Below are 26,626 nucleotides of genomic sequence, written 5' to 3' on the forward strand. Positions count from 1 at the left end.
AGTAGCATTATTTGTCCGTGTAGCACGCACATCTGGTTTCCCAGTTTGGTAAGCTTTTTTTTTTTTTTAAGATTTTTGTGTGTGTGTGTGTGTGTGACAGACAGAGATCACAAGCAGGCAGAGAGGCGGGGGGAAAGCAGGCAGAGAGGCGGGGGGAAAGCAGGCTCCCCGCCAAGCAGAGAGCCCGATGCGGGGCTCGATCCCAGGACTCTGGGATCATGACCTGAGCCGAAGGCAGAGGATTTAACCCACTGAGCCACCCAGGCACCCCCTAGTTCGGTGAGCTTTGAGAGTAAGTGTAATGCATGTGCCTGCTAGTAAACAGTAGACAGATGGAAGCGCGTACTCTACCTGAGCGTGTATAAACGAAGTTGCTCTAGAGATGACATCAGTTCCTATGCAAATAAGGCAGCGTAAAGCAGCTGAAGCACAAGAAAGTGACTGCAGTGGCACGCCTGCACCCTGAGACCGCGGGCACGGCAGAGAAGTGCGCACGCGCTCAGAAGCCAGGCGAATGGGCGGGGCAAACCGTGACTGAGAGGTCATTCCGCCTATAGGAGGTGCCCGGCGAGCCAGGCTAGCACGCTAACCCAGCAGCAGGCTCTTTTGAATTCACCAGTGCTCGGGATCTTGGGATCCGGTGGCAAGCAGCTCCTTCAGGTTAGACGTTCCGGATCTCTGGGGGCGGAGACATAAGGGGGTGGGGGGAAAGCGAGTCCGGTTAGGTGACCAGTCCAGAAATCCGCCAGCTCCGAGGAGCCAAACTTCCCTTTGCGGTAAAGCGACAATGGGCGGGGTCTGGCCGCGGGGCCCAAGCGAGGGGAGGTCCGGGTTCCGGGGCCGGGTTGGAGGCGGGGAAACCCGGCCCTCAGGGCCGGCTGACACCAGCCCGGCTTCCTGGTCAGCGTCCCCACTGCGTCCCACCGGGTGCAGTCTCCCGCCCTGGACCTCGCCATTGGGAGCACGGATGCCTCCCTCTTTGGGAGGACCCTTTCCTCCCTCCACCCTCGGCTTTCTCGCAGGTGAAGCCTCCATGGAGCGGTTCCTGGCCCAACTGTGCGAGACCAGTGTGTCGCAGCCGCTGCCGGTGTGGGAGGGGGACACCACGGGCCACTGCTTCACCCAACTGGTGCTGAGCGCCCTGCCCCATATGCTCCTCGCCGTGCTCAGTGCCTGCCACTGGGGCACTCCGAGGTGGGTAGAAGCAGGTGCAAGACATCTGTCCCTGTGTGCCTGCAGACCTCAGACGAAACCCACATCTCCGCGGTAGTGTAACCAGAATAGTGAGGTCTGTGGAGGGGGGCAAAGATAGAATAAAATCTGTGCCTTAGCACCTTGCAGAAATGTGGCCATTTTGGGTTAAGTTACCTATCTTTTCTGAGCCTCATAGGGTTGTTGGGAGGTTTAAATCAGATAATGCGTTAACATGTATAGCGCAGTGTCCGGTACATTTTTAAAGGCTGAATGCGTGGTAGAAAGCATCACAGCTGTAGATTTTCAGATGCTCAAGCACAACTGTCATGATTGGAGGCAAAACTGGGTGAACGATATTTTTAGACAAAAAGGATAGCTTGTGTTGTAGTTGTAGGACTAGTTCCTCACCACTTCCATCCATGAAAATTCCATGTTCCCTAGACTAAGAGAACTATATGTACCCAGCTGGAGAGGAAGCAGTAAGTAGAAGAGAAGAGCAAATTCAAAACCTTAATCTTCCTGGGTTTGCAGCTCTAAGGTGCAAGTATCAAACTCACCTTGATTTTGTATCTATTTTCTGTATGGCTGGATATGTCTGAAGTTACTCTCACTCAGACTACTGACAAGGCAGGAGAGACATCTAGTCTCTGCCTTTTGGAGTCCCTAGTCTGGTAGATGGAATGTGTCCTTATCCAAGACGAATCGGGCTGATGAATCCCTTCCTTGAGGAGAAGCTTGGGATCTGCTTGGTCTAGGGGGAATCCTGATTTGTCTTTTGCATAGAATGAGGCAGAAGTCTAGAGAGGATTAATCAGTTAGCATAGACATCTAAAGCCTGCTCAGAGGAGTATCTGTTAAAAATAGACACAGTGCTTCCCGGCACTCACAGTCTAAGGAGCAGGCTAGAAAGACCATCATATAATAAATAGAAATTGCAGCTTTTGCACTTCACTTATCAGACCTTTTGTACATTGCTGAAAAGGGTTAGAGAGGTCCAGACTCTCAGACAAGAAAGGACCTGAAAGGCCTTTGGGCCCAGATTCCTCAGTGCGCAAGCACCGTAGTGATGAGGGAAATGAAATGTGAGAAGGAAGGAAACCTTACCCTGGGGCATAAGACTGGTTGATGGCCAAATTGGGGCCTCCAAGGGCCCAGTGTTTTGTCCCCACGTCTTAAGAAATAGGATTCTTAAAGGTTGACTTTTATTCCATTATAAACTGCTCCATATTGCTGTGATTAACTGGACTTTTTAGAGGAAATCCAAAGCATTCTAATCTAGGATTAAACTTTTTCAGTAATCCAGCCCTGCCAACAAAGGAAACAATAGATTTAGTCTTCTCACTATGTAAACCTTCAAGGCATTCTAATATTCACTGCTGCAGGTGTCTTGTCCTGTACTTGATTTTTTAATGTAGACAGATCACCCTTTTGTTGACTAAAAATGTTTTTTGCATGCCCAGAAGATAGAGACAAAACTAAAGAGAAGTTTTTGTTCAGAATGGAGTCACAAGTATGATCTATACCATTTTCTACAAACGGTGGAAAGAGTAGAATATTCTGAGGCTTCATAAAATTTAGGCTATTGTATTAGAGTGTAGAAGCCTTATATATGTCAAGTTTTTATTCATCTAATTGTGCCTTGGGTGAATTTAAGGTTTTGTGGTTTTTTTTAAGATTTTAATTATTTATTTGACAGAGAGAATGACAGCGAGAGAGGGAACACAAGCAGGGGGAGTGGGAGAGGGAGAAGAAGGCTTCCTGTGGAGCAGGGAGCCCGATGCAGGGCTTGAGCTCAGGCCCCTGGGATCATTACCTGAGCCGAAGGCAGTCGCTTAACGACTGAGCAACCCAGGCACCCCTAAGGGTTATTTTAGGTCAATACTTTTATAAAAATGAATTCTCATTTCTTGGTTGTTATCTGTATGAAAATTTAGGATTTTTTTTTTCTTATTAGTCTTCGCATTCCATACATACTTAACTAAAAATTGTTAGTTTCTATGGCAAAAGAATGATCAGAAATGGTATGGGTAGATTGGAAAACAGATTTTGGTTGTGCCAGGAAGACTTCCTGGAGGAAAAGCCCTGCATTTCAGGGTAAAATGGGACAGAAATAAGGTATAAAAGGCAGGGAAAGGAGCGGATGAGCTCTAGGTAAGTGAGTTATTAGAGGTGTGTCTGGCCCTCAGTCAGCCATTATGTGCCTTCTTTTCTTTTGCCCCCTTGTCCCTAGGAATCCAGATTACCTCCTGCACTGCAGTCCTGGCTGGCGCCTCCGATTCATAGCCTCCTTCCTGCTCTCCGTCCTTCCATTGCTAGACCTCCTTCCAGTCACTTTGCCACCCGGGGCAGGCCCAGGGCCCATAGGGCTAGAAGTGCTGGCAGGGGGTGTGGCAGCGGTGGCCTGGATCAGCCACTGCCTGGCCTTATGGGCGTTGGCTCATTCCCCTCATGGCCACTTCCGGGGACCATTGACCTTGGCTCTGGCTGCCTTCCTGCCGGCCCCAGCTCTAGTGCTGACCCTGCTATGGCATTGCCAGCGAGGCACGCTTTTGCCCCCGCTTCTCCCAGGACCCCTCTCTCGCCTATGCCTTCTCATTCTGCAGTTGGCTGCGCTCTTGGCCTATGGACTGGGCTGGGCCGTCCCGGGGCAGTCACAGGAGCCCTGGGCCCAGGAACCCCTCCTGTCTCAGGGAGAGGAGCCTGAGGTAGCTGAAGATGGAGAGAGTTGGCTGTCACGCTTTTCCTATGCCTGGCTGACACCCTTGCTAGCCCGAGGTGCCCGTGGAGAGCTCCGGCAGCCCCAGGACACTTGCCGCCTCCCATACAGGCTGCACCCAATCTACCTGGCTCGTGCCTTCCAGGCACACTGGCAGGAAGGGGCCCGGCTATGGAAGGCCCTGTATAAGGTCTTTGGCCAGCGCTACCTGGCACTGGGACTACTGAAGCTGGTGGGGACCATGCTGGGATTCTCAGGGCCCTTGCTGCTCTCCTTCCTGGTGGGCTTCCTGGAGGAGGGGCAAGAGCCACTAAGCAATGGACTGCTCTATGCCCTGGGGCTAGCTGGTGGGGCCGTACTGGGTGCTGTGCTACAGAATCAGTATGGATATGAGGTAAGGAAGGTGACGCTTCAGGCACGGGGGGCTGTGCTGAATATTCTGTACCGAAAGGCTTTACACCTGGGGCCCAGACGCCCTCCTGCCGGGGAGGCCCTGAATCTACTGGGCACCGACTCTGAGCGGCTGCTCAACTTTGCTGGAAGCTTCCATGAAGCATGGGGCCTGCCCCTGCAGCTGGCCATCACCCTCTACCTGCTTCACCAGCAGGTGGGTGTGGCCTTCGTGGGTGGTCTGATCCTGGCACTGCTGCTGGTCCCTGTCAACAAAGTGATTGCCACCCGCATCATGGCCAGCAACCAGGAGATGCTACAGCATAAGGATGCACGGGTTAAGGTAAGGGCTGCTTCGGGTTCCTCAGCAATCCAGAGACCCCACCCAGCATCCTGGTCCCCAGGTCCTCCCATGCCCAGTGCCTAAGGGTGTGAGTGTGTTCTAGGAGTTAAGAGCTCAGACTGGAGCGCAACATCAGTTCATATCCCAGCTCTTCCCCTTACTAGTTTAATTACCTCAGACAAGTCTCTTAACCTCTTTGGGCCTCTGTTTCCTCATCTGGGAAATGACCATAATAATAGCTTGCTTTATAGAGTTGTTGTAAGGATGGTATGAGGTAACTCTGGCTATGGGCCCGGTCACAAAGTAAGCACTAAATACACATGGCTTGTTAGTAATACTGTAGCATTAGCTCATACAGCCCTAAGCAGCAGCCCTGAGAGGTAGGAAGTAGCCTGTCTGGGACCAAATGGGCTTTTAGTATCAGCGTCAGGACCTCAGTCTTCTATCTCTTCATCTAGGGTAGAGCCCATCTCATAGCCACATGTGGCAAGGCCTCGGAGAACCCCGGCTACCTCCAAGGGGTGGGCTATGGGGAAGGGAGTAGGTCAGTCTTCTGCCTGGGCCAGCTCTAGGTGTTGAGGGTCTGGCCGAATCAGTCTGGGTTCTGCAGTGACTGGGGGATGGCAGGCCTGGCAGTCCATACAGCATAGTTGTCAGCCTCTTGTGGGAATAGCTCAGAGTGCTAACAGGGAGGAGGTCCCTCAGAGTTGGTTACAGTCCAGGCCCTTTTCCCCTAACCGTGATAGCTACAGACTAGGCTTCCAGTACTTCCCTGGCTTGCGGGCTGGGCATGTGTGAATGTGGGGATCCAGGAAGTTTCTCTAGCCCTTGCCCATCTTGCTGGACTCATCAGCCTGTCTGACCCTGGGCTGTGGTATGGGCTTCCTACACCTGTATGTTCCTACAGGAGGAATTCCTGTCCCACCCTAGCCATGGGCCAGACTGGCGACTAGCTCCTGAAGCCCTCTGCTTCTGGCTTTGGGAAAGAGTCCTTAGTCCCTCATCTCATGGAAGGAGTGCTTTTACCCTGGTGTGGTAACCCCCCGGTACTTTCTACCACTTCCTCCCCTAGGAAGGTGGGGGGATTCCAGTTCTGACTTGGTCCCCGCTCTGGAGACACGTGGAGGAGAAGTAAAAGACTGGAAGGAGAAGAAACTCAGGGCTGAAAGGGATTTGAGGGCAGGATTTCCAGAAAGGGCTGAGATGAGGAAGGGAGGGGGCTAGGAAAGTACAGAATATCTGGGAGCTCAGGGTACTTGGCTTCCTCTACCAGAAGCTCCTGGGCAGAGGAGAATGGACACACAGTAGCAGGGTCTCCACTTCACACTGCCCTTTTGTCTCCATCCCTAGCTCATAACAGAGCTGCTGAGTGGCATGCGGGTCATCAAGTTCTTCGGGTGGGAGCAGGCGCTGGGGGCCCGAGTAGAGGCCTGTCGAGCTCGCGAACTGGGGCGACTCTGGGTCATCAAATACCTGGATGCAGCCTGTGTGTACCTGTGGGCCGCCCTGCCAGTTGTCATCTCCATCATCATCTTCATCACCTATGTCCTCCTGGGGCACCAGCTCACAGCCACCAAGGTGAGGGCCAGGAGAGGAGGGGACGGCTATAGGAAATTGTGGGGAGAAGCGGCAGCAAGGAGACTGCAGTGGATTGTGAGGTGGCCTCAGGCCCTTGGGGCTGCTGGGAAGGAGGATCTCTGGCTGCCTCAACCTTTCCCAACCCAGGGGGAATTCTCTGAAATTTCTGGGGCCTCGGATATACAACCCTTTCCTCTGTGAAAGAATTCTCCCCCCACCCTTCCTCTTCAACTTTAGCCCCAGGATCCATGTTAGGTCCCCGTATCCTCATTTCGATGACCTTTGGGGCGACAAAAAATCCATGATCCAGTGCCAGCTCTGGCCAGGGCCAGACGATGTTTGTACTTAGTCTCAGAATGCGCCAGGACTGTGTGCTGGTTTAGTGGGAACCCGGATCTCTGGAGGATCATCTAGAATTCTAGGGTCTGAAGTGGCTTCCTTTGCCATTGCTAACCCAAGGAGTTTCCTGCCAACCCCTAGGTTCTGCTGCTGCCCTATTCTTCCCTCCACACCCCTGCCCCCAGGACCTTCACCCGCAGGCCTTCAGATGACCCCTGAGCTTCAGGTGATGCTTCGTCCCCCTTCTGCCCTACTTAGGTGTTCACGGCCTTGGCACTGGTGCGCATGCTCATTCTTCCCCTCAACAACTTTCCCTGGGTGATTAATGGCCTCCTGGAGGCCAAAGTGTCCTTGGACCGGATCCAGCGTTTCCTTGACCTTCCCAGCCACAACCCCCAAGCCTACTATAGCCCAGGTAACGGGAAGCTAGAGGGAGAGCCCGGTGCAGGGTGAGGAGGGGACTGTAGCCACTAGGGAGCTGTACACAGGTGCCAGCAAGAAGAGTCAGAGGCAGCAGAATCCAGGCAGAGCATGTGGGGGAGAGTCCTCAGACCAGGATGAAGGCTGAATTAGCTCTGGGCCGGTAGATACAGGACAGGCAAGACAACAACATACTCCTGGTTAACCCTCCCCAAGTAGCGAGATTGTGCCTTAGAAATCCATGTTGAGTGGCTTTTTCCCTCTTCAGATCCCCCCACAGAGCCATCTACAGTGTTGGAGCTGCATGAAGCCCTGTTCTCCTGGGACCCAGTTGGAAGTAGCCAGGAGACCTTCATCAGTCACCTTGAAGTGAAGAAGGTTTGTTGGTTAGCCCACACTGGGGAGTCCCCAGGTGAATGGGAATGGCACACTCAGTGACAGGTAAACACGCCTGGAGCCCGTCATAACTAGATGGCCTGCATCAACACGAGGTACCAAGGGGAAGACTGGAGGGGCTCTGGTGAGCAGGTTCTACGCTCCTCTCTGGACCTCATCCCACTCAGCACAGTGCTCTCAGATTTGTTTGCTCTCTCCCCAATCTTTAGACAGCTGTATATCCACCTCGTCCCAGCCAACAATTGTGTCTCTCCATTGTCCTGAGGCCAGAAAGTTCAGAACAGACCCCAGAGCTTATTCAGCATCTGCCTCAGGCTGGGGACCAGGGGAAAGGCCCAGCAGCCTCTTCTGAGAAAGATTTTGCAAATGGGGTAGCTAATCCTCTTTAGCCTGCTAGAAAGGGATCACACCCTGTGACTCACGCCGCCACCGCCACCGCATACATCAACAAAGAAACACTTGAAAGAATATTCCTGGCAGGACAGTGACTCCCGATTACCCCAGGCCTGAGTTTTCCCTCTCCGCTGACCCCTGTCCAACCCTTTGCCCCACAGCTCAACCCAGCGTTCTCCAGTCTCTACCACATTTGGCTCACATTTTTGGCATGGGCTGTATATTTTGTTTTTCTTCTTCGTTCAGGCAAGACAAGGCTGGAATTTTTCAAAGGAATTTTACTAATGTTGTCAGTTGGGGCTTTTTTGGATCCAAGTCCTAGAAACCCACTGAAGCTAGCTTAAGCAAACAAGAATTTATAAGAAGGCTATAGAGATGAATTGCAGAATCCAAAGGCTGGCGTGCAGCTGGATCTCAGCAGCAGCCCAGAACCGGGACTCAACTCTCTTTCTGTCTGCTTTCCTCTGTATCTACCTCATGCTTCTCTTTTGGTGGACCCACTCTCCACTGAGCAGAAGCGGAGACTGCAGAGAGCCTTCCCACACACACGCTACCACCAGAGAGAGGGAGAATTCCCAGGGGAGGGTCTCAGCTTGGTCTGGTGCCCCCTCGGAGATGGGTCAGTCCTGGCTGACAGACTGGGGGCATCACAGTCAGAGCTTCTGAGCCACCTGTTTCTAGAAAAGTACTGTACTTCTCTCGGTCCTGCGTGGTGTCACTGAGTGAGGTACAGCCCAGCCTGCCGGCTGGAGAATTCTTTCCTTACAGGCTAACTGGGGCCTAGAGAGAAGCTTCTGTGGAAGGGTTGGCAGCCCAGGGCCTCAGGAGGGAGACCTGATGCTTACTGTCTGGCTTCCTTGCAGGGTGCCTTGGTGGGCATCGTGGGGAAGGTGGGCTGTGGGAAGAGCTCGCTGCTGGCCGCCATTGCTGGGGAGCTCCACAGGTGAGTACCCTCTAGGGCCCCCCTGTCCTCCGCTTTGACCTTCAGCAAACACTTGCCTAGCCCCGGCCATGTGGCGGACGCCTTTTTAGGATCCAGGGATGCCAAGGGTCAGAGATGAACAAGACCTTGTTCCTGTCTTGAGAGAGTTTTCAGTCTGGAAAGGGAAAGGCAGTGAAGACTAAATTTTCATAATCCTCACACCAGAGTTCTGTGAGTGCTATAATAGTAAAGAAATAAATGGAAACATCCCACAAAAGCTCCTTTTTTGGAAAATGTAGTTACGCAGGAAGGGATCCAGGGAGGAGCAGAGGAATGAAGGAGGGTCTTCTTACTTTATAGTGAGGATGAGTGAGTGCAGGGTGGTGACCGTGCTCTCCTCTGAGCTTCTGAGCACATCCAGATCTGACAGCTGCTTGGCTGTAGCCAAAGAGCAGTTTCTTCCCTTCCTCGTCCAGAATGAGCCTCCAGTCTCGTTAGGGCCCCTCAACCCCAGGGGCTGCCAATCCAGAGACCCATGTGACATGAAGGGGGACCTGACATCGAAGACAGTCTGGAGAGGCTTCTGGGAGGCCAGAGGCTGGTTATGGAGGGACCAGTCAGGAGCTGCCCTCCCCCCAATGTTGCTGGCTTGGCTCTCCACAGGCTGAGTGGGCGGGTGGCAGTGTGGGGGCTGTCCAAAGGCTTTGGCCTGGCCACCCAGGAACCCTGGATCCAGTTTGCCACCATCCGAGACAACATTCTCTTTGGGAAGACATTTGATGCCCAGCTGTACAAGGAAGTGCTCGAAGCCTGTGCCCTCGGTGATGACCTCCATGTGAGTGCCGGGCCCTGAGACCTTCTGGCTGCCTGCTTCCCCGTGTCCCCAACACCTCAAGTCAGAGACTCACTTCTCTGGGAAGCAGTTGCCTCTACTCTGGTACCGTCAACCTAAGACTGGCTGTCGTCAGGTTCAGCCCTCCCAGAGTGTCCAGCATGTGGTTCCCCCTTCCGAGGAGGACCCAGAGGGATGGCAATGATGGGGTGTTCCACACAGCAGCTAGGGGAACTCCAAGGCCTGTAGACTAGGGTCCCCCCATAGGCATTAGCCCTGTGTAGGCTGGGCCAGTGGTTCTGATTCAAAAGGCTCTCCCCCACCTCCCACTGGGGAGACTTCAGAGAGTCAAGGTTGCTCTTGGCAAGTCCATTAGATCCCCTGCAACCAGAGTACTAAATTTAGGGGGATGAGATTCCAGATCTCACCTATGGCTTCCCCACTCAATCCCCATGTCCCCTGCAGGACTGTCCCCACCACTGCCCTGTCCAAGTAAATGTGGGACTTCCCTGGAAAAGAGAACCTTTACTTTGACTAGGGGGTACCCTGTGCCATGTATCATTTGTTTCTACAGCATTTGTTTCTACAGCAGGCATTTCTCAAATGCCTGTCGGGTGCTGGGAATGGCTCTACGCATTAAGAAAAGAGGTGAATTACTGAGATTTTCCCTTAGGGGGACTCACTATCTGGTAGACCAGAGGTGCTTCCACTGGCATGGGTCCCCCTGAGCTAAGGACCGCTCCTGAGGCCATACAAAGGCTTGGGGTACATTCCTTGTGTAAAGACCTATGACAGCTTTCACAATGGATTTTCCCATCCTCATCCCAGCCTTTAGAAAGGCAGGGCAGTGGGTGTGACAGGGTGGTGAAGAATCTCGATTCACGTCCTCCTGGGTTACTAGCTGTGGAACAACCTGGGCCAAGGTAGTCCCTTGGAACTTTGGTCTCATACGTGAAAGAGAAATCATAGCAGCTTCACAAGGTCGTCATGGGGATCAGATGGTCGGAATTACAAACGATCCCCTGTGGCTTGCTTACCCCAAATTCAAGTCCATTCTCCTCAAGCTCCCTCGATCTCTTGACCCCCTCCAACTCTTCCCTGCAAAGGGAGGAAGTAGAAGGTATTGGGGAGTCCTTTGGCCAATGCTGGAGGCCCTGTCCTACCAGATCCTGCCTGCTGGTGACCAGACAGAGGTCGGGGAGAGGGGTGTGACCCTCAGCGGGGGACAGCGGGCCCGGATTGCCCTTGCTCGTGCTGTCTACCAGGTAAGTTAAAAATGGGAGAGTCTGCAGCCTTGGAGTGAGGGGGGGGAATGGGGATATTTTCATCAGCATCTGGTTTCTTCCCCCACCGCCCCCCACCGCTTCTTCACAGTCATGAAGTGTTGGTCCCTTGGCCATCCCATCTCCCTTTTGCAGATTGAAGGCAGAATTAAAAACCCTTTCGGGAATACAATATGACTTGAAATGCTGGGACCCAGCAAAGCTGGAGCCCTGGTCTTGCTTGACTAGAGGGAAGTTCACCTTTAAATCTCATTTGCTTCCCTAATACTCTAGGGGTAGCCCCCAGATTCCCTCTCAGCTATCTTCTCTGCCTCAAGATCATGTCCTAGGAGAGGTCTGGGTTCTGACCAGTGGACCTGGGACTCGGTGCCCCTGGTGTCCCCACCTCTTCCTAGGAAAAGGAGCTTTATCTCCTCGATGACCCTCTGGCCGCTGTGGACGCAGACGTGGCCAACCACCTGCTGCACAGGTGCATCCTGGGAGTGCTGAGCCGCACCACCAGGTTGCTCTGCACCCACCGGATTGAGTACCTGGAGAAGGCCGACGTGGTGCTGCTGCTGGAGGCCGGGCGCCTTGTCCGGGCTGGTAACGTGGGCTGCCAGGCAGGGGAGGGGGTCTGCCCAGGTGTAAAAGGGGAAGAGGGACACATGAACTGTCAGATGTAGACTCTGCCACCCCCTCCATGTGTGGCCTGAGCCCTGGCATTCTTCTATTTCCCGGGAGACCCTATCCCGTGTGAGCAGGTGTGAGGCCACAGAGAGGAGAGAAAGGAGCACACTGATGAAATGCCTGGGGATCTGGGACGGGCTGTGTGACTGACGTGCTTTGGGAACACAGAGGCCCAGGGTCTCTGGGAACACTGATGTCCTTAGAGAAGAGACAGCAGTCAGGTTTTGAACAGTCTTTTTATTAAAAATACAAACAAAAATAAACAAGAAGCCCACCTCTGATGGATTATTATCCAGAGGGACATGATTGTCTGCAAGTTTGCTGGGAAAGAAACAGAAGGAAGTGAGGCTCCAGTAGAGTTAGAAATGTGAGGCCTGAGAAGAAAGCTCTGCGGTAAGGAGAGGAGACTCTGGACAGAGTGCTCCTGGGTGACCATGAGTCTCCTTATAGGGGTGAACATGTTCCATCTGAGCTGTTTGGACTGCAGGCATGGAGAGATGGGCTTAAGGGTCCTGCTCAGAGTCTGGAGGCCTGGAGCAGGGTCCTGCTAGGGAGGGTCAGTGAAGGGGTCCAAAGAGAATGGAAGGTGGATTGGCACACTCACCGAGAAAGGCAGACTATATAGTGTATCCCCAGGACAGCCCCCGCAGTGATCTCCCTGCTCCCTTCCAGGACCTCCCTCTGAGATCTTGCCATTGGTCCAGGCTGTCCCCAAAACCTGGGCTGAGGATGGACAAGAGGCTGACTCAGGTATGGCTCAGGGCTGAGGAAAGTACTTGCCCTTTCCTCCACCACACTGGAGGGATACGTTGTCCCCAAAGCTCCCTGGCCCATCTGAAACCCTGAGGTTGAACTGTCATCCCACACACTTAATCCACACTCTGCCCCTCTCCTCCCCCCTCACAGCCACAGGACAGTCAGTTGGGAACTTGGAGAAAACAAAAGAGGGTCTGGAAGGGGAAGAGAACGCATGTGGTCGCCTGCTGCAGGAGGAAAGCAAGAAGGAGGGCGCCGTGGCCTTGCACGTGTACCAAGCATACTGGAGGGCCGTGGGCTGGGGCCTGGCCCTAGCCATCCTCCTCTCATTGCTCCTCATGCAAGGTAGGATGAACCCCAGAGCCCCTCATCCCACCGTAGCCCTAGGTCCCCATCACAGCCACCACCTTGTACAAATGGCTACAGAGCCTTGAGCCTCCCCAGGCACGGGCAGCGCTGAGACAAGAGGCAGGCCCCCCCTTCTGAGAGAGTCCCAGGGGTGTCCTCTGTGGCCATCTTGCAATCAACTCCCACAGCTAGCTCCTAGCTCCCACTCTACAAATTCCAGATCAGGTACTCCTCCAAGTTAAAGAGTGATGGGCCCAGAAAAGGAAGTGCACACTAGGGGCATGGGAAGACGTGGGAGAGTGACAAAGTAGGGAGCGCTGGGGCAGGTGAAGAAGACTGGAAACCAGAGTCCAGGGCAGAAGAAGGGGGTGTTTGGATGGAACAAAGGGTTGAGTAGTCTCTCACAGTTTGCCCCTCCCCATCCCCTCCCAGCCACAAGGAACGCTGCTGACTGGTGGCTCTCCCACTGGATCTCCCAGCTGAAGGCTGACAAGAATAGCTCCCAGGAGTCATCAGGCCCCACCAGCCTGGGATCCACAGGGCTCCTCTCTGCCCAGCTTCTCCTCTTCTCCCCCGGAAGCCTCTAGTGAGTGGCTGGGCTAGAGCAGGCCTCGTGTTCTCAGAGGGGTTGCCAGGCAGGGATTGAGAGGTGGGGGGCAGGTATTCCAGGGGTATGTCTTCTAGTGGGGAGAACTGGTGTGGGGGAGGGGACCCCCGATGGGCCCTACTTTGGGTTACCCACAGCCCCTCCTCACCCCCCAGCACCTCAGTGTTCCCACTGCTGAAAGCCGCCCCCAACGGCTCCTCAGATGTCCGTTTCTACCTCACCGTCTACGCGACCATCGCTGGTATCAACTCCCTCTGCACCCTCCTCCGGGCAGTGCTTTTCGCAGCAGGCACCCTCCAAGCAGCTGCCACCCTGCATCGCCGCCTGCTGCATCGGGTCCTGCTGGTGAGAGGATGGGTGGGGGGATGGCACGGGGGAGCTCCAAGCGGGGACCCCGTCCTACCTCCTAGTCCTCAGGACAAGACAGCCCTCACAGGCAGGTGCAGCACTTGGCAACTGGAGACCTGGAGAGGCCGAGCGCAGAGCAGCTGCCTGGGTTCACACCCAGCTCCTTTGGCCTGTAGCTTTCTCATCTGTAAAATGGGGAGAAGAGACGCTTGCTCAGAGTCACTTCTTTTTGGATGTCAAGTGCAGGGGCCTGAATTACTCACCTCTTATTCATGGGACATGGGACCTCCATCAGATCATTCAAGATCCCTTTTTCATTTTATTTATTTATCCATTCCATTCTATCTACGTACCCTATTTCCCTTTTCCCTCCTTTCCTTATAGGCAACCATTCTAGGTGTGTTTAGTATGTATCTTTGTCTTGTGTTGTGTTGTAAAACACCTGCTTTGTGTGCCAGTGTTTTATAAATGGCATTCCGTTTCTTACAATATTTTGAGGATTAAATTAATTAGATCCTGGAAAGTGTTTAGGATAGTGCCAGTCACATACTAAATACTCAATTAGCAATTATTACTAATGATGTCATTATTATTATTACAAAGCCTTTTCTTGTCTGTTATCTTTTTTTTAAAACAATTTTTACCTTTTAAGCAATCTCTACACCCAGTGTGGTGCTCTAACTCACAACCCTAAGATCAAGAGTCTTAGTTGCATTCTACCGACAGAGCCAGCCAGGGGCCCCTCTTGTCCGTTATCTTATCAGGATCTCATGATAACCCTTTGAGGTAGGTACTGTTATCCCCATTTTACAGATAAGAAAACTAAGGGTCTGAGAGTGTAAGTGACCTGGGGAATGCTAGTTCTGTGGATACCCAGGCTGGGCACCTTCCTGTTGCCTGTCAGGGAGCAGCCACCCACCACTCTGCCTCTCCTCCAGGACCAGGGCCTCTTTAGGCTGTGAAGGAATTCATTTCTTATACACTGGCATTAAGAGGTGCTTCCAAAAGTCCTTTGCCCAAGTCCCCTGCCCTAAGAGGATTGTTCCCAAAGTACAGGCAGAGAGCTGGGAGCTGGAGAAGGCGAGGAAAGGGACATGCTGTCTTTGAGATGGGCACTCCCAGTAGCAGTCTAAACAGCTGGAGGCTGCTGAGCCCTGAGCTCTGTGCCAGGCGGACTATGCTAAGCACCTGTGTTGTCTGTGTGGCTTTCAATCCTGCCAACAGCTCTGGGAGCCACCGTTGTGTTATCCCTGTTTTTGAGATGAGGAACAGGGGCCTTTAAGAGATGAAGCTCCCTGCCTAGGGTGCCCTATCCAGTAAGTGACAGGGCTGGAATTGGAGGGGGAGTCTGAGTCCCAAGCCTGCGTGCTAAGCCATGAGATCACACTGACTGAGGCTGATGTTTGGCCACGGGCCATGGGGATGATTCCCCCCAACCTCTCACTAACCCTCACTCACTGGCCTCAAGTCCCCTTCTTCTGGAGAAAGATGGGCCTCCTGCCCTGGAAAGAGGTGTAGGGCCTGTTCAGCACAGAGGTAGAGGAATGGCCAGCATGGCCTCTTGGGGTCACCACAGGCCAGAGGGATGGCAGCATCTCCGTCTCTGCCACCCTGGGTTAGCCTCCCTCGGAGCTTCCCCCCTCCCCTCCTCTCTGCCACCTTCCTCCTTTCCGAGTCTCCACATTGGGCTTCTCCCACTAGGGCCATCGCCAGGCCCGGCCCTGGCCCACCCGCACCTCCTCTCGCAGGCGCCGGTGACCTTCTTCGACTCCACACCCACGGGCCGCATCCTCAACCGCTTCTCATCGGACGTGGCCTGTGCCGATGACAGCCTGCCTTTCATGCTCAACATCTTGCTGGCCAACGCCGCTGGCCTGCTGGGCCTCCTGGCGGTGCTGGGCGCTGGGCTGCCCTGGCTGCTGCTGCTGCTGCCGCCGCTGAGTGTCCTCTACGACCGCGTGCAGCGCCGCTACAGGGCCTCCTCGCGGGAGCTGCGGCGCCTCGGCAGCCTCACCCTGTCGCCCCTCTATGCCCACATGGCCGACACCCTGGCCGGCCTCCCCGTGCTCCGGGCCGCGGGGGCCACCTGCAGGTGTGTGAGGTCCCGGGGAGGGGACAAGATGACCCCAAGAGGAAGAGCAGGCCCAGGTCTCTGAGAAGGGCGGGGAGGGGCTGGCTAGTGCCCTGGGCATAGGGTAAGGAAACAGGAGACGGGATGGGGGAGGCCGGCAGAGCATGGGCCCTGTGTATCCCACGGTCCCCGCACAGCTGTGTTCCTCAGCTCCAGGAAAGCCGAGCTCTGCGGGAGGGGGCCTGCGTGGGTCCGTGTAGCGATGCCGCGGCCTCACTCCTCTCCTGGCCCCTCCCAGGTTTGAGGAGGAGAACCAGAGGCTCCTGGAGCTGAACCAGAGGTGCCAGTTCGCCGCGGGCGCTGCCACGCAGTGGCTGGACATCCGGCTACAGCTCATGGGGGCCGCAGTGGTCAGCGCCATTGCAGCCATTGCCCTGGTGCAGCACCAGTGGGGCCTCGCAGACCCAGGTGACACCCCAGGGGCCTCACTCTCACCTCAGAAGCGTGTCGGCTCCCCCCCACCGACCTTTCCCTGCACTGTCCCCCCCAGCATTTCACCTCCCACCCAGGGGTCCTGTGAGGATGGGTTGTGATGATCATCACCCCCATTTTAGGGTTGAGGAAACAGTCCCACACTTGCCATGTGTGGGGGGTCTGGGACTCGAACAAGGTTTTGGATCTTCACCCCTTCCCTGCTCCACCCCATCCCTGCACTCTGACCTGCCCATCTTCTGTGGCTTTCCCTGGAAGATTCTCCAGGCCCACAGCCCTCCCTTGTGGCTCACCTCCTGGGGTCCCTGTCGAGGTCCAGGCATCTTCCTGCTTCTCTGCTGCCTTCCTTTATATGCCCATGGTCCAAGCTTGGAATTCTCCCGTTCCACCCCATCCCTGCTCCCACATACATCCCAGTGGCCAGGCATCCCCTAGCAGTTTGTGCTTGTCTCCGCTAGGACTGGTGGGCCTGTCACTGTCTTACGCCCTGTCCCTGACGGGCCTGCTCTCGGGCCTGGTGAGCAGCTTCACGCAGACAGAAACCATGCTGGTGAGCGTTGAGCGGCTGGAGGAGTACTCCTGCGACCTGCCCCAAGAGCCCCGGGGCCAGCTGCCGCGGGTAGGCCTGCACTCCCACCCTGCACCTGGGCCCCAGAACCCCAGGGGACCCTTCCTGACCGTCCCTGCCTCCCCTAGTTCCTGTCCTTTTGCTCCTCACTATCTTTCTCACTTATCTCCTCTCATGTCGCCAAGTGATCCCACACTCTTCACGGTGTCCCTTGTCTTCATCTCCATTGAGAGGGCCTCACCTCTGCGGCACATGCCCTTTCCTCTTGTGCCAACCCTTTCTCCTTATTCTCCTCTTTTTCCGTTCCCCATCACCCTTCCCCGCCCTCACATCTGCCACCTTACCCGTGTCCCTCTCTCTCTCTCTCTCTTTCTCTCATCATGGACCACACCAGCTGGGCCTCGGCTGGCTGACCCAGGGGAGCGTGGAGTTCCAGGATGTGGTGCTGGTGTACCGGCCGGGACTGCCAAATGCCTTAGATGGGGTGACCTTCCGCGTGCAGCCTGGAGAGAAGTTGGGCATCGTGGGCCGCACAGGCTCTGGCAAGTCTTCCCTGTTGTTGGTGCTCTTCCGGCTGCTGGAACCCAGTTCGGGGCGAGTGCTGCTGGACGGTGTGGACACCAGCCAGCTGGAGCTGACTGAACTCAGGTCTGGGGGAGGGAGACGAGGGGAACCAGACTACTGGTCCTTGGAGGAAGGTCCAGCTAGGAAGGCTTTATATCAACTCAGGGCGGCCGGGGCCAAGGCGGGGCAGGATGGAGGATAAGCAGGTGAGGACAGCGAGCCACTAGCGCCTGGGGCGACTCATAGCTGTAGTCTCAAGGTTACAGTCTGACCCAGGCCTACCTTTCCAGCTTTGCCTTATACTTCTGCTCAAGACCGCCAGTCACTGGCTCCTGAACCAGAGCCTTCCAAGGGCGGCACCCCCTCAGCCCTGAGGCTTGGCAGGCAGTACCTGGGACAGCTCAGGACCTGGGCCCGTTGTCCCTGGCCCCAGGTGGCTTCTTCTGGGCCTAACCATCTCCCTACCCCCACCTCCAGGTTTATCCTGTATCATTTTTGCTGAGTCCCGTGACATGCACGAGATGGGGCAGTTCTGTCCTAAAGCCCATTTCTGATTCCAAGGCCCAGCCATGCCCTTCCTGCCTTTTCTTCTCACCTGTGGTGGCCTTACCTTACAGCCCAACCAGATAGCTCCTCAGGACCCAATTCCAGGCCCGCCTCCGACCGTGAAGTATCCCTCCGACCGTGAAGTATCCCCTCCCCTTTCATGCTCTGGTCATTCCTTGCCACTGCTGCCCCAGCAGCTGTTGGAGTCAGGCCCCTACAGTTTAGCCTACTCCTGTTCTCTGTGTTTTGTACCTCAGTGAGATATAAGCTCTTTACAGATAGAGTCAAGGCCTTTGGTGTCTTTGATATTCCTTGTAGCACTGGCACAGTTCTAGGTACATGGCTGACCAACTGGGGAGCGGTGGGTGGGGTTTGCTCAGATCTTACCCTCAAGCTTTCCTGGAACTGCCTGCTAAAAACCTGTGCTAGGAACAGAAGTGGCCACATCTTCAGTGTAGACCCCATGTCCTGTCCCCTCCTTACCCCCTAGATCCCAGCTGGCTGTCATCCCCCAGGAACCCTTTCTGTTCAGTGGGACTGTTCGGGAAAACCTGGATCCCCGGGGCCTGCATGAGGACAGGGCTCTGTGGCAGGCCCTGGAGCAGTGTCACCTGAGTGACATGATTATGTCCATGGGTGAGTACGAGGTCCTACACTGCAGGGTGGAGGAGGGAGCAGGGAGGGATTGGGGAGAGTCCTGGGATGTGGGCTTGAGGTTGCTGTGCCTTGCAGGTGGTCTGGATGGTGAGCTGGGCGAGGGGGGCCGGAGCTTATCCCTGGGGCAGAGGCAACTACTGTGTCTGGCCAGGGCTCTCCTCACGGATGCCAAGGTAGGGCAATAGGAAAAGACATTGAAGAGGGCGAGGAAGTAGGCTGGGGACAGCCAGGATGAAGAAGTGGATTGGGGAGAGTTTTCAGGGGACTAAGTTAGTTTTCCTTTCAGAGCTAGAGGTGAGGTGTTGTAGGCTGGCTGGGCTGGGCCAGGAGGTGGGGGCTGGTGCTTAGGTAGGAGTCAAGGCTAACCCTCTTCTTCCCTCCCCTCCCCAACCTTCTCCACACGTTCCAGATCCTGTGTATCGATGAGGCCACGGCAAGCGTGGACCAGAAGACAGACCAACTGCTCCAGCAGACCATCTGCAAACGTTTTGCCAACAAGACAGTGCTGACCATTGCCCACAGGTGTGCAAGTGTCCAGAAGGAGAATCTAATCAGGGACTATGGTGACATGAACCCAGAGCCTCCCTTCCTTTCAGAGACCCCCAGGGGTCAGGGTGCGAAGGATTCCAACCCCCCGATGAATCTCAGCTCCTCATGGTCCGGTCCAAGTGTATCTGCAATCTTCCCCTAGCACAGAGCCAGGGGCTAAAGCCTGGGGGGCAGCCCTGTGTTGTCCAGGGGGAGGAGAAGTGGGAAGAACAGGTCAGCTTTCATCTTTAGGGCCTTGTCCTCCATCCCCTGCACTGACCACCTTCTCTCACACAGGCTCAACACGATCCTGAACTCTGACCGGGTGCTGGTGCTGCAAGCAGGGAGGGTTGTGGAGCTGGACTCCCCCGCTGCCCTCCGCAGCCAGCCCCACTCACTGTTCCAGCAGCTGCTACAGAGCAGCCAGCAGGGATCCCACTCCTCTCGCGGAGGGTCCTGAGCCTGACCCCCCTGTCCTACAGGGTCTTCCCTCTGCGTTAGCCACTCCTGACCAGGTGCAGGGGTGCTGGCTGTTTGTTTACAGTCTCCTTGGTGGTTCTACCTCTCCCTCACTTCCCAGAGAGGAAGAGGGCACCCTGGGTTCTTCTTTGGAATCCATGTTCTCTTGGAGAGGGAAGGGGGGCTGGGGGTGGGGCAGAGTCCTGAGGCTTCTTCAGAACCAGGCCTCCACTCTGGCCCTCTCACAGCTGGGACTCTAGGCAGGTGCACTTTCATAGTTTTATTTGATAAAATTTCCATCTTACATCCTATGTATTAAAAAAATAATATTTCTAGTGTGAGGCTGAGGTCCTCCGTGTGTGTACCCCAGGAGGGGGTGGCGAGAAAAGGCCTACTCCAGTCTGAGAAGCTGAGGAGGTGAAGGCGGGGGCCGGAAAGCCCCCACCTCCATCACAGTGCTGTGGTCTTTCTAGGCTCAGGGGGCAGGTCAGGCGACAGGGGGAGCCCTGCTGGCAGCATGCTAACCTGACATTCCTGGTCCTGGCGCGCTGGGACGTAGTGAGGGGCAGGGTAGCAACAGGGTTCCGGGGGGCAGAGACCCTGGCGCCAGGCCCTCAGGGTCAGCAACATAGTGGACAAGACCAGGGCAGCAGTGAGGGCCCCAAATACCACCATGGCCGCCAGGCTAGACGGGCCTAGCCCTGCTTCTTGCCTCCGCACCACCTCCTTCACTGAGATGCGCAGCAGACCTGCCCCCACACTGTGGGGGACAGGCCCTGTGGCAGGGATCACTGCAGCGGAGGTGGGCCCTGGTGGGATGTCCGTGGTGGTGGCAGGATCTGGGACGGATAAGATGAGCTCACAAGTCTTGCCACCATACCCACTGGGGCAGAGACAGTCAAAGTCGTGGACACGGTCCCTACAGCGGGCCCCTCTCTGGCATGGATGGCTGGCACAGTCATCCAGGTTGATGGTGCAGAATCGTCCAGCAAAGCCCTCAGGGCAGAGGCAGGAGAAGCGGTTTATGCCATCTAGGCAGGTGGCGCCATTGGCACAAGGCCGCATCAGACAGTCGTCGACATTGACCTCACAGCGGGCACCCACGAAGCCCGCCAAACAGCGGCAGGTGAAGTTGAGAGCAAATCCCTGGTCATCCTGGCACTGCCCGCCGTTCCGGCATGGGGAGCTGCAGCGGGAGCAAAGAGGTTAATGAGGCCAGCTCGCACCTTCAGGGTAGCCCAGATCGGCATCTTGACCACTGCTGCCTTTCTACCCCTTTCTGGCTGTGTCACCTTGAGCCCCCCTCTCTGATCCTTGAACCCCTCATTTTATTTATTTTTTTTTTTTTTAAAGATTTTATTTATTTATTTGACAGAGAGAGATACAAGTAGGCAGAGAGGCAGGCAGAGAGAGTGAGAGGGAAGCAGGCTCCCTGCCGAGCAGAGAGCCCGATGCGGGACTCGATCCCAGGACCCCGAGATCATGACCTGAGCCGAAGGCAGCGGCTTAAACCACTGAGCCACCCAGGCGCCCCTGAACCCCTCATTTTAAAAATGAGAATAAGAATAGTCTCCCGGCTTCCCAAATTGCGAGGGTTAAATGAGATAATCCAACGTCAAGCAGTTAGCACAGGGCTTCGCCCAAAGGCAAGGCTCAAAGGCAAGTGTGCTATTATTCTCCACATAGGCTCTCAGGCCTGAGGCTGAAATGAGGACAAGTCCAGCCCTACCAGCCTTGTTGCCACATTCACAGTGAGGCAGAAGGCTGCTGTGGGGAACATCTTTAGGAGCCACATGCCAGCTAGGTCCTCAGCCTCCCCACACCCACCTTCCCAACCAGAGCAGTCATACGCTGATGCAATACACTTCCAGCCCCTACAGATCTTTGGTGTTGGAGAAATGGTTCAAATGGTACCCAAAAAGTTGAGAAACCCTGAACTAGGGATACCTTGGCAGGCTGGGGTTTTGTCCTCAGGGGCACCCGTGTGGGACTTCGAACCCTCAGACCTAGTTCTTCACCCCCACCCTCTCTACACTCCTGCTTCCTCTCTCTTCTGCCACCAGCTTCTCCCGTAACCTCCCTCCCACGCACCCATGGGCCAGTACTCACCCTGCCTGCTCACAGGGTCCAGCCTTACGCTCACAGTCACGCCCGTGGAAGCCTGGGGGGCATACACAGTGGTACTCGCCGCCCCCATCGTAGACACATTGGCCTCCATTCTGACAGGGGGTCTGCGTGGTACAGATGTGCTCATCTGCAGAGGAGAGCGGGAAGGCTTGGGGAGAGCTCCCCACACCCGGCTCCCAGACCTGCCCAGGCCCTGCCTACAGCTTGTGGGCACAACTCACACTACAGACCCGCCCAGAGCGTGAATGCTGTAGTGGGGGAACCAACAACACTGAACTGGAGTCAGGAGGCCCCAAGTCCTGGCACTGGCAGTCAGCCTCCCATTATCAGGCATGTTGTATCTCATCTGTAGGTCTCAGTTTCTTCATCTGCAAAAGGGGTATGTTTTCGGCAGCTGCCTGGCCCAGCTCACAGGATTATGTTGAGAACCAATTTAGGTAACAGGTATAAAGTCTACAATGATGAAATGCCATGTGTTTGAGGGTTTAAGCCAGACACAAAAGGTGCACCATAAATATGCATGGATGTTTTGCCAAGACACACAGGGTCCCCAGCCCAACAGTTACCCTCTCTACTCCCCTACCTTTATCACAGAACTTGCCTGCCCAGCCCAGATGACAGATGCACTGCCAGGGCTGGTGGCAGGTACCATGCTGGCAGCCAGGCATTCTCACACAGCGCTCACAGTGCAGCCCTTCCCAGCCTGGGTCACACCTGATAGGGAGAAGCACAGGGGCAGGGCTCTGGGTAAGGGGATCGGAGGAAATGAAGGAGGCAAGAACAGAGCTTCTAGAAAACAGAAGGACTTCTGAAATCCCTAAGGGAAAGCAGGCCTACCCCAGGTAGCTATAGGGTTGTACAAGGTCATAGGACATACTCATGCTATCTGACGATCAGACACCGGCATTCAAGGCCTGGTTCTGTATTCTGTCTAACCTTTCTGGGCCTCAGTGTTCTCATATGTGATGGGTTGGTTTGAGTTGAGGAAGAAATTAAAATGACATTTGTAAATAACCTCAGTACCATTCCTGGCATGACTGAGGGGTTCAGAACCAGCTTAGAAAGAGTGACCTTGAAAGGTCATAAGGACCCTCTTCCCATCCTAATTCCAGGACAAAGAACTGAACTATTTCAGATTGTCTCTAACACAGCCAGCCCCTCCTGCACATTGCCTGGTCCGCTCCTTTCCAGACACACTTTTTCTCCTGATTCAGAATTTGCCCAACCGCCACCCCAGTGAGTCAATTACTCAAATTCATCAAGAAAGATCCTCTTCTGTGAGTGCGTCTCCCCAGCAACCCTCCCGCAGTCTTTCTTTCCCAGGCTAAACCTGTTCTCTTTATATTTTTATCTCCCCCTTTCCTCTTGGCCCCAACCTCCAAACTCTCTCAAGCTTCAGGTCTTTCTCCTGGTATCTTGAGGAAGAACGTTTCAGAATTCCTGGATCAGCCTTGGGAGAGTAAAGGAGTTGGGAGTGGGGAGGCATAAGCAAGAAGAAGCAAAAGAGGCAAAGCAGAGGGGAACTGGGGGCTGAGGAGAAGCTGGCCAGTCTGTCCTGTGGCCATGAAGGGCGGGGGGTGGGGGGCGTGGGGGGGTGGGGGGGGTGGGGGTGGGGTGGGGTCGGTGAACAGCAGGGTCTTAAGCCTCTAGATACTCTGCCCTGGGGCTTGACCTGGTTGTGGGTGTGGACCTGCTGGAAATGGGGAGCAAAGGGTTTGAGAGCACGTGCTCAAGAGAGGTACCTGCAGGAGCCGTCAGGCGCACAGCAGCCGTGGGCCAGGTCACAGTGGGAGCTACAGTCATCCGCTGCAAGAGATTGACGCGGGAGGGGTGAGCCCAGGTCAGGGTTCGGCTCCCTGAGACGCGGGGCTCGGAGGGTGCGGGGTCTCAGTCATTGGCTGGGCTCGGCTCTGGGCTAGGGCAGAACAGAGACTCACCGCGTTGCAAAGGGACTGCTTGGGTCTGGTCAACCCCGCGGGTCGAGCGGCTGCAGTGCCGTCTCTGGCCGGCAGAGGTCAACGCGCTAGCGAAGGACGGCCGGGCAGGGCCGCGACCTGAGCCCGGGGGCGCGCTCACCTCGGGCAGGCTGAACGCGTGCCCCCAGGATGCACAACAGGCACACGAGATGTAGACAGCGGCAGCCGCTGGGCATGGTCAGCGCCGGCCCCAGGAGGGACGGACGGATGGACGGCCGGACGTGCGGACACCTGTGGGATGGCACAGGCTGGGAGGCGGCCGGACCCGGAGATGGTGGCACGGATTCCGGTTCCGAGTGACAGGAGCCGAGGGGGAAGAGGGGCGTCCGGACAGAAGGAGGTGGGGGCAGCGGGAGGGCGGAGGCGGGGAAGACTGAGCAGGAGAGGGTACTGGAACAGGAGCCCCGGAGCGGGGTCTGCGGGAAGGAGGCGAAGGATGGGCAGTGCTGAGCGAGGTCCAGGCGCTAGAGGGGCCCGGACTAGGAACGCAGTCGGCACAGAGGACTCCGCGGGAATGGGGACAGCGCCGAGAGGCGGCCTTGGCCACGAAGGGGACGCGGGGGCCGGTTCCCGGCAGCGAGAAGTCTCCGCCTCCTACCTCGACTCCCTCCACCCCACCCCACCCGGACATGCTCCCACGTTCCCTTCCCGTCTCCGTCGCCTCGGCTCGGCCGCGGCCAGGGGCCTGGAATCCCCAGAGCGCCCCCAGCCCCGCGCGCCCTGCCCTCGCGGTCCTCACCTCGGGCTGGGAGGCAGCGCGCCCCGGGACGCAGAGCGGGGCCGGATCCGACGGGCTTCGCCGAGGGACCGGGGCGCGGGGCCGCCCCTAGAGGGCCGCGGGGACGGGCGCCGAGGCCGCTGCCATGCGAGCGGAGCTCTCGGGAATCTGGGTCTCAAAGCGACCCCGAGCGGCGGCGGCGGCAGCGGCGGCGGCAGCGGCTCCCCGCGCGCGCTCAGGCCGCCTGCCAGGGGCGGCGTGTGCCGGCGGAGCCCGCCTCCCCCTTCTCCCTGAGCTGCAGCCGGCCCGCCCCCCACCCGCCCGCGTCCGACGCCCACCCCCCGCCCACCCCCCCAGACAACGCACGGCTCACACCTTGCCCCCGCACTCGCGGGTTCCTCCGCAGCCCAGCGACCCCGGGTCCCCCGGGGCCCCCACCCACCTAACCCCTCGAACCTCGCTTTCTTCAACCAAAGGAGGAAATTAGGGGAATCTAAAAGGGAGCAGACTGCGAAGTGCCGGCCAAATGTGTACAGCCGCTATTCTCCCATCTTGCATCCCTGCTCTGCTGACCCGCGCGCCTCATCCTGTGGCCCACTTCTGCTCTCGCAGGTCAGCTTCCCATCACGCTTCTTTTATATCCATGCTCGCTCACGGCACCCTTGCGGCTCCAAGCCCGCCTCCTGTCACCAGCCCACGCCTCCTCCGTTTGTAAATCCTACATCACCTGCTTCGTCTGTGTGCTACTCTCCTCCTCCACGCCCTCCTCTTCTTTCTCCCTTGCCATCCACAGCCTTCCAGGATCGACCCATGCCAGCTAAGGATCAGCCTGGCGCACCGCCTACCCCCCGCCCCCAACCTTCCTCCGACAAGACTGTCTTTTCAACCTCATTCCTTTCTGCGACCACTACTGGGAAATGTCCCTGGACTGGGAACACCCCTGACTCTATAGAAGTGCCTCCCAAATTCCCACTTCTGTACACAGATCACATCCGTTCTTGATCTCAGGCTAATTGTCAGCTCCTCTCAGGGGGAGTTGACAATTTGCCTGAGATCAAGAACGGATGTGATTTTTATTTTTATTTTATTTTTTTAAAATAAATAATGTGATGTGATCCAGAGCTCAGCCTGTGAGAATTATATGGGGGGACTGGGGGAGGAGTACTCCTCCAGGTTAATAGCTCAGAGATAACCTGTGCAAGACAAGGGCAGGAAACAATTTTTTGTTCTTGCAGGGCAAGAGGGCAGAGGGCAGGAACGCCACTGCCCATATTCTGGTCCTTCAATCAAGAGCTCACCATCTTGGGGCGCCTGGGTGGCTCAGTGGGTTAAGCCTCTGCCCTCTGCTCAGGTCATGATCTCAGGGTCCTGGAATAGAGCCCCACATCAGTCTCTCTGCCCAGCAGGGAGCCTGCTTCCCCCCTTCCCCCCTCCCCCCAACCCACCTGCCTCTTTGCCTACTTGTGATCTCTGTCTGTCAAATAAATAAATAAAATCTTAAAAAGAAAAAGAGTTCACCATCTTTAATTTCAAAACATTGGAAGAAGGGGTCCCTAGCATGTGCAGAACAGTTGCCTACAGACATCACCAACACACACAAAGGCAGACTAATTTTTCTTGCAACCTCTGTTGGACATAATAGCTACACCCACCCCATCTTTCTAGCCAACTTCCACAAAACTCTGATCACCTCTTTTCTGAAGAGCTTTATGAATTTGAGTTATTCCATAGCTCTAATTGTTCAAGTTTATTATTATTATTATTATTATTATTATAAAACTTTTTCTGGTGGAAAAATTGCAAACTAACTTGTACTGTCCAAAATTACTGTAGGCCAAATAGCTTATGATACATAAACATGATATGACTCCTAAAAATCACCTTTGAGTCTGAAGATGTCCAAAGAGCTAAGAATACCTTAAGTGTGTGGAGGGAAGCAAGAACAAAGAAAAACCAGAAACAACCTAAATAGCCAGAAACAAGGTTTTCAACATTTCCCCCTTTTTCACAATAAGTGTACGCAACTTTTTTTATTATTATAAAAGAAATTCAGGGGCACCTGGGTGGCTCAGTTTGTTAACGGTCTGCCTTATGCTCAGGTCAAGATGTCAGGTTCCTGGGGGCTCCTTGTGAGCAGGGAGTCTGCTTGTCCCTCTTCCTCTGCCTCATTGCCCATGCTCTCTCTCTCTCTCTCAAATAAGTAAAATCTTTTAAAAAAAAGAAAAGCAATTCAATAATATTAAAAAATGTTTAGGATAAAATAAAAACAAAAAACTCACTCATGATCCTGCTGGCATGATAAAGCTACGGTTGTTGTTTTGAACTCTTTTCCTGTCCAGGTGTTTTTATACAGTATCTGTTATGTTACATTGCATCCTGCTTTTTT

The 26,626-nt window shown here is 55.3% G+C and overlaps 2 protein-coding genes across 8 annotated transcripts; one reads left to right on the forward strand and one right to left on the reverse strand.

Moving 5' to 3' along the window:
- Nucleotides 1-565: 565 nt before the first annotated feature.
- ABCC10 (ATP binding cassette subfamily C member 10) lies at nt 566-19,754 on the forward strand. 6 transcript variants are annotated; one of them, XM_046005046.1, is made up of 22 exons: nt 566-660; nt 1,023-1,194; nt 3,425-4,643; nt 5,994-6,221; nt 6,819-6,975; nt 7,249-7,358; nt 8,633-8,712; nt 9,355-9,526; nt 10,630-10,788; nt 11,202-11,391; nt 12,148-12,225; nt 12,382-12,576; nt 13,012-13,165; nt 13,342-13,531; nt 15,283-15,626; nt 15,904-16,073; nt 16,556-16,716; nt 17,060-17,313; nt 18,266-18,411; nt 18,508-18,605; nt 18,842-18,954; nt 19,258-19,754. In XM_046005046.1, exons 2-22 carry the CDS (start codon nt 1,034-1,036, stop codon nt 19,418-19,420), a joined length of 4,542 nt encoding a protein of 1,513 aa, XP_045861002.1. In that variant the 5' UTR covers nt 566-660; nt 1,023-1,033; the 3' UTR covers nt 19,421-19,754. The 6 variants fall into 6 exon arrangements, 5 of the variants coding, with proteins under 5 accessions (XP_045861002.1, XP_045861001.1, XP_045860999.1 ...); XM_046005045.1 differs by lacking the exon at nt 566-660 and adding an exon at nt 677-776; XM_046005043.1 differs by lacking the exon at nt 566-660 and having other exon boundaries at nt 796-1,194.
- A 108-nt stretch (nt 19,755-19,862) lies between these two features.
- DLK2 (delta like non-canonical Notch ligand 2) lies at nt 19,863-24,318 on the reverse strand. Of its 2 annotated transcripts, XM_046005048.1 has the most exons (6): nt 24,262-24,318; nt 23,623-23,753; nt 23,289-23,352; nt 22,130-22,260; nt 21,529-21,673; nt 19,863-20,605 (listed from the first exon to the last, which is right to left on the reverse strand). In XM_046005048.1, exons 2-6 carry the CDS (start codon nt 23,696-23,698, stop codon nt 19,870-19,872), a joined length of 1,152 nt encoding a protein of 383 aa, XP_045861004.1. In that variant the 5' UTR covers nt 23,699-23,753; nt 24,262-24,318; the 3' UTR covers nt 19,863-19,869. The 2 variants fall into 2 exon arrangements, with proteins under 2 accessions (XP_045861004.1, XP_045861006.1); XM_046005050.1 differs by lacking the exon at nt 24,262-24,318 and having other exon boundaries at nt 23,484-23,761.
- Nucleotides 24,319-26,626: the final 2,308 nt, after the last annotated feature.

Source organism: Meles meles, chromosome 5 (assembly GCF_922984935.1).
Source record: "Meles meles chromosome 5, mMelMel3.1 paternal haplotype, whole genome shotgun sequence".
In the NCBI taxonomy this organism is placed as follows: Eukaryota; Metazoa; Chordata; class Mammalia; order Carnivora; family Mustelidae; genus Meles; species Meles meles.